General features: G+C 48.4%; 1 protein-coding gene across 2 annotated transcripts in view; it reads right to left on the bottom strand.

Annotated features, from left to right (window-relative positions):
• LOC116953439 (mitogen-activated protein kinase kinase kinase 15-like) overlaps positions 1–12,246 on the bottom strand; it is a 59,997-nt gene that overhangs the window by 9,870 nt on the left and 37,881 nt on the right. For both annotated transcript variants that reach the window (XM_032973658.2, XM_032973657.2), the window contains exons 16-22: positions 11,935–12,071; positions 11,442–11,547; positions 10,524–10,681; positions 9,739–9,937; positions 9,224–9,395; positions 8,753–8,930; positions 7,035–7,220 (exon numbers count right to left, since the gene is read on the bottom strand). In XM_032973658.2, the coding sequence (XP_032829549.2) occupies positions 7,035–7,220; positions 8,753–8,930; positions 9,224–9,395; positions 9,739–9,937; positions 10,524–10,681; positions 11,442–11,547; positions 11,935–12,071 (1,136 nt within the window). The remainder of the gene's footprint in view (positions 1–7,034; positions 7,221–8,752; positions 8,931–9,223; positions 9,396–9,738; positions 9,938–10,523; positions 10,682–11,441; positions 11,548–11,934; positions 12,072–12,246) is intronic.

Below are 12,246 nucleotides of genomic sequence, written 5' to 3'. Positions count from 1 at the left end.
ACTTGTAACAACCACAACAACTTGTAACAACAACAATTACAACTTGTAACAACCACAACAACTTGAAACCACAACAATTACAACTTGTAACAACCACAACAACTTGTAACAACAACAATTACAACAACTTGTAACAACAACAATTACAACTTGTAACAACCACAATTACAACAACTTGTAACAAAAACAATTACAACTTGTAACAACCACAACAACTTGTAACAACAACAACAACTTACAACAACAACTTGTAACAACAATTATAACTTGTAACCGCAACAATTACAACTTGTAACAACAACAACTTGTAACAACCACAACAACTTGTAACAACAACAACAACTTGTAACAACCACAATTACAACTTGTAACAACAACAACAACTTGTAACAACCACAACAACTTGTAACAACAACAATTACAACTTATAACAACAACAATTACAACTTATAACAACCACAACAACTTGTGACAACAACAATTACAACTTGTAACAACCACAACAACTTGTAACAACAACAACAACAACTTGTAACAACAACAACTTGTAACAACCACAACAACTTGTAACAACAACAATTACAACTTGTAACAACCACAACAACTTGTAACAACAACAACAACTTGTAACAACAACAGCAACTACAACTTGTAACAATAACAACAACTTGTAACAACAATTACAACTTGTAACAACAACAATTACAACTTGTAACAACAACAATTACAACTTATAACAACCACAACAACTTGTAACAACAACAATTACAACTTGTAACAACAACAACAACAATTACAACTTGTAACAACCACAACAACTTGTAACAACAACAATTACAACTTGTAACAACAACAATTACAACTTGTAACAACAACAATTACAACTTATAACAACCACAACAACTTGTAACAACAATTACAACTTGTAACAACAACAATTACAACTTGGAACAACCACAACAACTTGTAACAACAACAATTACAACTTGTAACAACAAAAATTACAACTTATAACAACCACAACAACTTGTAACAACAATTACAACTTGTAACAACAACAATTACAACTTGTAACAACCACAACAACTTGTAACAACAATTACAACTTATAACAACCACAACAACTTGTAACAACCACAACAACTTGTAACAACCACAACAACTTGTAACAACAACAATTACAACTTGTAACAACAACAATTACAACTTGTAACAACAACAACAACAACTTGTAACAACAACAATTACAACTTATAACAACCACAACAACTTGTAACAACAATTACAACTTGTAACAACAACAATTACAACTTGTAACAACCACAACAACATGTAACAACAACAATTACAACTTGTAACAACAACAATTACAACTTGTAACAACAACAACAACTTGTAACAACAACAATTACAACTTGTAACAACCACAACAACTTGTAACAACAACAATTACAACTTGTAACAACAACAATTACAACTTGTAACAACAACAATTACAACTTGTAACAACAACAATTACAACTTGTAACAACCACAACAACTTATAACAACAACCCACAACAACAACTTGTAACAACAACAACAACTTGTGACAACAACAATTACAACTTGTAACAACAACAATTACAACTTGTAACAACCACAACAACTTGTAACCACAACAATTACAACTTGTAACAACCACAACAACTTGTAACAACAACAACAACAACTTGTAACAACCACAACAACTTGTAACAACAACAACAATTACAACTTGTAACAACCACAACAACTTATAACAACAACAATTACAACTTGTAACAACCACAACAACTTGTGACAACAACAATTACAACTTGTAACAACCACAACAACTTGTAACAACCACAACAACTTGTAACAACAACAATTACAACTTATAACAACAACTTGTAACAACAACAATTACAACTTGTAACAACAACAACAACAACTTGTAACAACAACAATTACAACTTGTAACAACAACAACAACTTGTAACAACAATTACAACTTGTAACAACAACAATTACAACTTGTAACAACAATTACAACTTGTAACAACCACAACAACTTGTAACAACAACAATTACAACTTGTAACAACAACAACTTGTAACAACAACAATTACAACTTGTAACAACCACAACAACTTGTAACAACAACAATTACAACTTATAACAACAACAATTACAACTTGTAACAACCACAACAACTTATAACAACAACAATTACAACTTATAATAACCACAACAACTTGTAACAACAATTATAACTTGTAACAACAACAATTACAACTTGTAACAACAACAATTACAACTTGTAACAACAACAATTACAACGTGTAACAACAACAACAATTTGTAACAACCACAATTATAACTTGTAACAACAATTACAACTTATAACAACAATTACAACTTATAACAACAACTTGTAACAACAACAATTACAACTTGTAACAACAACAATTACAACTTGTAACAACCACAACAACTTATAACAACAACAACAACAACAACTTGTAACAACAACAACAACTTGTGACAACAACAATTACAACTTGTAACAACAACAATTACAACTTGTAACAACAACAACTTGTAACAACCACAACAACTTGTAACAACAACAACAATTACAACTTGTAACAACCACAACAACTTATAACAACAACAATTACAACTTGTAACAACCACAACAACTTGTAACAACCACAACAACTTGTAACAACAACAATTACAACTTATAACAACAACTTGTAACAACAACAATTACAACTTGTAACAACAACAATTACAACTTGTAACAACAACAATTACAACTTGTAACAACCACAACAACTTGTAACAACAACAATTACAACTTGTAACAACAACAATTACAACTTGTAACAACAACAATTACAACTTGTAACAACAACAATTACAACTTGTAACAACAACAACAACTTGTAACAACAACAATTACAACTTGTAACAACAATTACAACTTGTAACAACCACAACAACTTGTAACAACAACAATTACAACTTGTAACAACAACAATTACAACTTGTAACAACAACAACAACAACTTGTAACAACAACAATTACAACTTGTAACAACAATTACAACTTGTAACAACCACAACAACTTGTAACAACAACAATTACAACTTGTAACAACAACAATTACAACTTGTAACAACAACAACAACTTGTAACAACAACAATTACAACTTGTAACAACCACAACAACTTGTAACAACAACAATTACAACTTATAACAACAACAATTACAACTTGTAACAACCACAACAACTTATAACAACAACAATTACAACTTATAACAACCACAACAACTTGTAACAACAATTATAACTTGTAACAACAACAATTACAACTTGTAACAACAACAATTACAACTTGTAACAACAACAATTACAACTTGTAACAACAACAATTACAACTTGTAACAACAACAATTACAACGTGTAACAACAACAACTTGTAACAACCACAACAACTTGTGACAACAATTACAACTTGTAACAACAACAATTACAACGTGTAACAACAACAACAATTTGTAACAACCACAATTATAACTTGTAACAACAATTACAACTTATAACAACAATTACAACTTATAACAACAACTTGTAACAACAACAATTACAACTTGTAACAACAACAATTACAACTTGTAACAACAACAATTACAACTTGTAACAACCACAACAACTTATAACAACAACAACAACAACAAGTAACAACAACAACAACTTGTGACAACAACAATTACAACTTGTAACAACAACAATTACAACTTGTAACAACAACAACAACTTGTAACAACCACAACAACTTGTAACAACAACAACAATTACAACTTGTAACAACCACAACAACTTATAACAACAACAATTACAACTTGTAACAACCACAACAACTTGTAACAACCACAACAACTTGTAACAACAACAATTACAACTTATAACAACAACTTGTAACAACAACAATTACAACTTGTAACAACAACAATTACAACTTGTAACAACAACAATTACAACTTGTAACAACCACAACAACTTGTAACAACAACAATTACAACTTGTAACAACAACAATTACAACTTGTAACAACAACAATTACAACTTGTAACAACAACAACAACTTGTAACAACAACAATTACAACTTGTAACAACAATTACAACTTGTAACAACCACAACAACTTGTAACAACAACAATTACAACTTGTAACAACAACAACAACTTGTAACAACAACAATTACAACTTGTAACAACCACAACAACTTGTAACAACAATTACAACTTATAACAACAACAATTACAACTTGTAACAACCACAACAACTTATAACAACAACAATTACAACTTATAACAACCACAACAACTTGTAACAACAATTATAACTTGTAACAACAACAATTACAACTTGTAACAACAACAATTACAACTTGTAACAACAACAATTACAACTTGTAACAACAACAATTACAACGTGTAACAACAACAACTTGTAACAACCACAACAACTTGTGACAACAACAATTATAACTTGTAACCCGCCGTACAGTATCCGCTTCTCACTCTCGTAGAGAGGACGACTCAGAGAGAGAGAGGACGACTCAGAGAGAGGACGACTCAGAGAGAGAGGGAGGGAGGACGACTCAGTGAGAGAGGGAGGGAGGACGACTCAGAGAGAGAGAGGACGACTCAGAGAGAGAGAGGACGACTCAGAGAGAGAGAGGGAGGACGACTCAGAGAGAGAGAGAGAGGGAGGGAGGACGACTCAGAGAGAGAGAGAGAGGATGACTCAGAGAGAGAGGACGACTCAGAGAGAGGACGACTCAGAGAGAGAGAGGACGACTCAGAGAGAGAGAACGACCCAGAGAGAGAGGACGACTCAGAGAGAGAGAGGACGACTCAGAGAGAGAGGACGACTCAGAGAGAGAGGACGACTCAGAGAGAGAGAGGGAGGACGACTCAGAGAGAGAGAGAGGACGACTCAGTGAGAGAGAGGACGACTCAGAGAGAGAGGACGACTCAAGAGAGAGAGGACGACTCAGAGAGAGAGAGGACGACTCAGAGAGAGAGAGAGGGAGGACGACTCAGAGAGAGAGAGGGAGGACGACTCAGAGAAAGAGAGAGAGGACGACTCAGAGAGAGAGAGAGAGAGGACGACTCAGAGAGAGAGAGGACGACTCAGAGAGAGAGAGGACGACTCAGAGAGAGGACGACTAAGAGAGAGAGAGGACGACTCAGAGAGAGAGAGAGGACGACTCAGAGAGAGAGAGGACGACTCAAAGAGAGAGAGAGGACAACTCAGTGAGAGAGAGAGGACGACTCAGAGAGAGAGAGAGGACGACTCAGAGAGAGAGAGGACGACTAAGAGAGAGAGGACGACTAAGAGAGAGAGAGGACGACTAAGAGAGAGAGAGGACGACTCAGAGAGAGAGAGAGAGGACGACTCAGAGAGAGAGGACGACTCAGAGAGAGAGAGAGGACGACTCAGAGAGAGAGAGGACGACTCAGAAAGAGAGAGGACGACTCAGAGAGAGAGAGGACGACTCAGAGAGAGAGAGGACGACTCAGAGAGAGAGGACGACTCAGAGAGAGAGGACGACTCAGAGAGAGAGAGGACGACTCAGAGAGAGGACGACTCGGAGAGAAAGAGAGGACGACTCAGAGAGAGAGAGAGGACGACTCAGAGAGAGAGAGGACGACTCAGAGAGAGAGAGAGGACGACTCAGTGAGAGAGAGAGAGGACGACTCAGAGAGAGAGAGGACGACTCAGAGAGAGAGGACGACTCAGAGAGAGAGAGGACGACTCAGAGAGAGAGGACGACTCAGAGCGAGAGAGGGGACGACTCAGAGAGAGAGAGGACGACTCAGAGAGAGAGAGGACGACTCAACTAACGCACAAGAAGCAACCCCTAGAGAAATGAGAGCATTGCCCCCTGCGCTCCGGTTTCCTCCACAGCGCGTATTCTTAATATGGAGCCACCCCCCCTCATTAATAATCATGAGCAGGTGACGTCACTCCACATGGAGCACCCCCTCATTAATAATCATGAGCGAGTGACGTCACTCCACATGCAGCACCTCCTCCCCCCTCATTAATAATCAAGAGCGAGTGACGTCAATCCACATGCAGCACCTCCTCCCCCCTCATTCATAACCATATGCGGGTGACGTCACTCCACATGCAGCACCTCCCCCCCCCTCATTAATAATCCAGAGCGAGTGACGTCCTCCACATTGGTGGGGGGGAGGGGCACCTCCTCCCTCCTCACGTGACACCAACTCCGTAACGCTACCGAGACGCAGAAGGATAAATAACGTCGTGATGAGCGAGGGATATGACACCAACGCCTGTGTTTACCGGCCTTGCAAACTCGCACACTAATAATGGGCGCAGTGAACATGACGTCACTGCCTGCCTTTCGCTTGAATATTTCGGGATTTACTGCAATACACCCAACCGCCATTGAGCTGGCTATAGGATGGCTAATCGCTATGTAACACCATTTTTGTTCCTGGGTAGTAAGTGTTATTTCCTAATTGCTTATGCCTTAAAAATACAGAAAATGGCTATTATTATACCCCACAAACTTTGCTTTTGTGACCGGGACTTTACGTGAAGGAATGACACAAATGCACACCACGTGTTCTCATTGAAAATAGGTACATTTCAAAATATCACTGCCCTGGTCACAAAAACAAAGTTTGTGGGGTATAAGAGCCATTTTCTGTACTTTTGAGGCATAAGCAATTAGGAAATAACACTCACTAGCCAGGAACAAAACAAATAATAATTAGTTCCACAGCACTCATCGGCAAAACGAGAAAATAACAAATAGCTTGAATGAAGTGCTGTGCACGTCGGTTGTATAGGTACGCGCCACCCTTGCGTTCATCTTTGTTATTCAACAAATAAAACAATCGATTGGAAGTGATGAAAGCGCCCGAGCAAGGGGCGAGGGGGGGGGGGAGATTTCGCGATGGCACCGGCCGCCACTCACCGCGTCCTGGAAGCCGAACAGCACCACCTGCAGCTGGTTGATGGCGACGCTGTCAAAGTCCAGCTCCAGCTTGAGCGCCGAGATGGCGCTCGCCACGGCCTTGCGGTCGGGCGAGCGCATGTACTCGCGCAGGCACGCCATCAGCTGGGACACGTGCTGCGCCGTCAGCCGCGGCTCCTCCGCGCCCTGCGGCAGCGCGCGGCCGCGGCAGGAGCAGAAGTAGCAGCAGCAACAACAGCAGCAGCAGCAGAAGTAACAACAGCAGAAGTAACAACAGCAGAAACAACAGCAGTAGCAGCAGAACAGCAGCAGCAGCAACAGCAGCAGCAGAAGTAACAGCAGCAGAAACAACAGCAGTAGCAGCAGAAGTAACAGCAACAGCAACAGTAGTAGCAGCAGAAGTAACAGCAGCAGCAACAGCAGCAGCAGCAACAGCAGTAGCAGCAACAACAACAGCAGTAACAGCAGAAGTAACAACAGAAGCAGCAGCAGCAACAACAGAAGTAGCATCAGCAGCAACAACAACAGCAGTAGCAGCAGAAGTAACAACAGCAGCAACAACAGCAGTAGCAGCAGCACCAACAACAGCAGCAACAACAGCAGCAGCAACAACAGCAACAACAACAGAAGTAGCATCAGCAGCAGCAGAAACAGCAGCAGTATCAGCAACAGCGGCAGCAGAATTAGCAGCGGTAGCATCAGTAGCAGGAGAAGCAGCAGCAGCAGACACCGTCCAAGAGTCAAACATGCCGTGCGCCACCAATGAAGGACTGCAGCACACCCACAGCGAGCTGCGAGTCCGGCCGTCTTTGTCTCTCCCAGTGGTGCCGGTGCCTACTCAGCGAGTGGTACGTAATCAGAGGGAGAATCAACAAGGGCGTGGTGATAGACTTGGCGGCGGGTGAGTGAGTGCTGGTGGTGATAGACTTGGCGGCGAGTGAGTGAGTGCTGGTGGTGATAGACTTGGCGGCGGGTGAGTGAGTGCTGGTGGTGAGTGACTTGGCGGCGGGTGAGTGCGTGCTGGTGGTGATAGACTTGGCGGCGAGTGAGTGAGTGCTGGTGGTGAGAGACTTGGCGGCGGGTGAGTGAGTGCTGGTGGTGAGAGACTTGGCGGCGGGTGAGTGAGTGCTGGTGGTGAGAGACTTGGCGGCGAGTGAGTGAGTGCTGGTGGTGATAGACTTGGCGGCGGGTGAGTGAGTGCTGGTGGTGATAGACTTGGCGGCGGGTGAGTGAGTGCTGGTGGTGAGAGACTTGGCGGCGGGTGAGTGAGTGCTGGTGGTGAGAGACTTGGCGGCGAGTGAGTGAGTGCTGGTGGTGAGAGACTTGGCGGCGGGTGAGTGAGTGCTGGTGGTGATAGACTTGGCGGCGGGTGAGTGAGTGCTGGTGGTGAGAGACTTGGCGGCGGGTGAGTGAGTGCTGGTGGTGAGAGACTTGGCGGCGAGTGAGTGAGTGCTGGTGGTGAGAGACTTGGCGGCGGGTGAGTGAGTGCTGGTGGTGATAGACTTGGCGGCGGGTGAGTGAGTGCTGGTGGTGAGAGACTTGGCGGCGGGTGAGTGAGTGCTGGTGGTGAGAGACTTGGCGGCGGGTGAGTGAGTGCTGGTGGTGAGAGACTTGGCGGCGGGTGAGTGAGTGCTGGTGGTGAGAGACTTGGCCGGCGGGTGAGTGAGTGCTGGTGGTGAGAGACTTGACCGGCGGGTGGACGCGGGTGCGGTGTTCACCTGCGCGACGAGGATGTCCCGCAGGTTGGCCGCCACAAGCTCCTGCTCGGCGGTGAGGATGCGGTGCAGCGTCGCCCGCCGCTCGCTGTCCTTGCGCAGCAGGAAGAGGCCCGGGTCGCGCTCCTCGGGGGAGGGGGGCGCGCTGTGGTCGTACGACGGCGACGAATCCTCGGGGAGTCTGCGGGCGACCCGGCGGGGGGCCCCGGTGGGGGGAGGGGGCAAGGCGGAGGGGGGGGCAAAGTGGCGATCGTCCATCGGCGTGCCCCACCGATAGCCACGCGCACAGGGGGCAGCGACCGAGGGCCCGGAGACTTGCTCACCACGACGTTCGCTTCCAGTTGAAAACAACGGCAGGGAGGGGAGGGGAGTGCAGAGGAGGGTAGGGCAGGGGGGTGTGGGGCAGGGGAGGGCAGGGGAGGAGAGGGCAGGGGAGGAGAGGGCAGGGCAAGGGAGGGCAGGGCAGGTGCTCACCCCAGGAAGAGCGGGCTGCGAGCCCGAGGGTTGTTGTTGTTGTTGAGGCGCCGCGGGCCCACCAGGGGGTCGGTGCGCGACTCCGACTCGGACGAGGAGGAGCCCCTCTCACTGCCCGTGCTGCTCGTGTCCACGTGGATCGCCACAGGCACCGACACGCTGCGGCCGTAGTCTGGGGCGGCGAGACATCGCGACGGTGAAGCCCGCGCAACGTCCCTCCGTTCTCCCCTGGCATCGCTTCTACAGAGCCAGCATCTCTGTTCAAGACTGGAGGAGGAATCCGACCGGGCTCTGAAGCTCCACGTCCAGTAGGGGGGGGGGGTGGGGGGCGCGTGTCAAGCAGGTCACACCGATATGGAGTGCAAAAGAGAGAAGAGGCGAGCAGCAGGCGATGGCAGAGGTCACCGGAACGGGACAGCGTGAAGCCTCGTGCCCCGATCGCACGCGCTACCAGCGTTTCCCGGGGGGGGCGAGCGGTTCCCACGACGACGACCCCCCCCCGCCCCGCGCCTCACCTGGCCCCTGGCGACTCTGCCCCTTGCTCCTGCGCGCCCTCCCACCACCCCCCGCCGGCGAGCGAAGGAACGCGTCGGCGAGCAGCTCGTCGGCCGCGGCGCGAGAGTCCGGCTCCGGCTGGAAGCAGCGCAGGATGAAGGCGCGGGCGTCTTCGGACATCGACTCGGGGATCTCCGGATGGATCTTGAACATCCCAACCTGCGCGGGGGGGGGGAGGGAGTCACGGACCGCCGCCACCGAAGACCGACGGCCGCTCGGCCCGGCGGGGGCTTTTGGCCCACGGGTGGACGCCCGGCGGCAGGCCGCGCGACCGCCGTCGGGGCCCGGTGCGGGCGAGCGAACGTCCCCGGTCGCCGTTCCCGCCCCGCCGCCTCCGCGCGCCGTGCCGGCCTTCGTCGGCGCCGCTCGCTAACCGCGGCTTGCCCACCCCCCCCCCGTCGAGGCTACGCGGGGGACCTTTGTCTCCGCGCACGGCTAACGGCAGCCGCTGCGCGAGGAGATGGCTCCGCACGAGCGCCCGAAGCGCCGCAACATCGTGCGCCGCCCGGCCCTGTCCCGCCGGCGGAGCACGTGGCCTCCAAGTGCACCCAGCGGCGTGCACGTACCCTGAACTTCGTTCGCGCCGAACGTAGCCAACCGTGCCCATCGGATGTGCGGGCGGAAGGATAACAAAGAGCAGCGGTGACGTCGCCGCTGCTTATTGGCGAATGGGGGATGCTGTGTGTGGTTGTTGTTTGTTGTTGTTGTGGTTGTTGTTGTGGTGGTGGTGGTGTCAGCCTATAACCTTGAACATAGCTGCCTGGGGCTCTCCCAGCTCGTAGAACGGGGGTTTCCCCGTGGCCATCTCGATGATGGTACAGCCCAGGGACCAGATGTCGGCGGGTTTGCCGTAACCACGTGGACCCCTGTCGATGATCTCCGGAGCCATGTACTGCAGGGTTCCTGCCGACGCGCGAGACAAAGACAAAGACCCCCCCCCCCGCCGTATAGCCTCAACAAACTTTTGGGGCAAGTGCAGTTAGGGAGCGCGCGTGGATTTTCTCCGGGAACTCCGGTTTCCTCCCGTATGTTTTGACACTCGTTAATTTGTCAATAGCAACTTGATGTATAGAGGAGCACAGAGCTTGGGCGGGGGGATTTGGTGCCAGTTCACTGCGTGGCTGTTGCTGCTGTCTCCCCCTTCATCCGTGGTTCCTCCTCCTCCTGGCGCCTCTTGAGTCGTCCTCTCTCTCCACGAGAGCGCAGAACGAACACTGTGGCGTGTTTATCGCAGGAATGCCGCTGACGCCGGCACGCTCAGAAGAATCACGACACCACCATCACCACCAGAATTAACGTCACTGATTCCACCATCACCATTTTAGTTCGAAGGGCAACTGACAAGGCTGGCGACTTGTAATGTCCCTAAACCCTCACTTACACCACGAACTCACCTATACCCCCACTAATTTACTCACCCAACTCCACCCAACTCCACTCAACTCCACCCAACCCCACTCCACCCCACTCCTCCACCCAACCCATAAAGCTGTCCCTGAAAGGCTCACAGATGTCCCCGGACAACTGCCTCCCCAACAAGAGGACGCCGCTCCTAGGAAACCGAGGACAGGTGGCAACCCTCGGCGGCGGTGTCAATGTTGCAGGTCGGTTGCCACGTGGCCCAGAACCCAGTCGCACCCACAGCGTTGTGCGCGTGCGGTACCTGTGAACGTCTCTGTCGATGGATTGAGCCCTGCCAGCCTCTTGCTGGTACCAAAGTCCGATATCTTGAGCACTCCGCTGTACGTGTTGATGAGGACATTGTCCCCCTAAGCACGGGCATGGGGAGACAAAGACAAATACCGTATAGCCTTAACAGACTGGCCAGGGCAAGTCAGAAGAAGAATATGTATTTACACTGGAGGAATCCGATGAGCTATAAAGCTCTTTATCACAGTGCACTTAGCGAGTAGCGTGGACACCGCCCCACCCGGCCTAGGAGGCGAGGCCTTCGCCCCTGCCGTGAGCCTGAGCATGCATCGACACCGACTCACCCACCCATCCACCAACCGACCCAAACACACCCACCGAGCCACCGACCGACCCATCCACCCACCCACTCACCGACCCACCCACTCACCGACCCACCAACCCACCCACCGATCCACCCATGCACCTACCCACCCACTGACCCACCCGCCCAACAACCCACCGACCTTGATGTCCCTGTGCACGATCTGGTTCTCGTGAAGGTACTGGAGGCCCTCAAGGATCTGCTTGGTGTAGAAGGCGATGGTGGTCTCGTTGTCCTTCAGGGGTCCCCACTTGGACCGCAGCAGAGCAGAGAGGCTTCCTGCAGACGCCACGCACAGCCCACTCCCGAGTCCGCACGTCTCACGTCGTCCGCGTGCAGGCCTCTTGGTACATCTCACTAGGGGCCCCGTGAGTGGGGGGCCCCGTGAGTGGGGAGGGGGCTCCGCGCTCACAGTGATGAAGCTTACACCGAGGCCTGGGGCCTAGTCCTGCCA

Source organism: Petromyzon marinus, chromosome 51 (assembly GCF_048934315.1).
Source record: "Petromyzon marinus isolate PM22_M1 ecotype Great Lakes invasive population chromosome 51, UKy_Petmar_22M1.pri1.0, whole genome shotgun sequence".
In the NCBI taxonomy this organism is placed as follows: Eukaryota; Metazoa; Chordata; class Hyperoartia; order Petromyzontiformes; family Petromyzontidae; genus Petromyzon; species Petromyzon marinus.
This window is presented reverse-complemented; position numbering and strand designations above follow the sequence as displayed.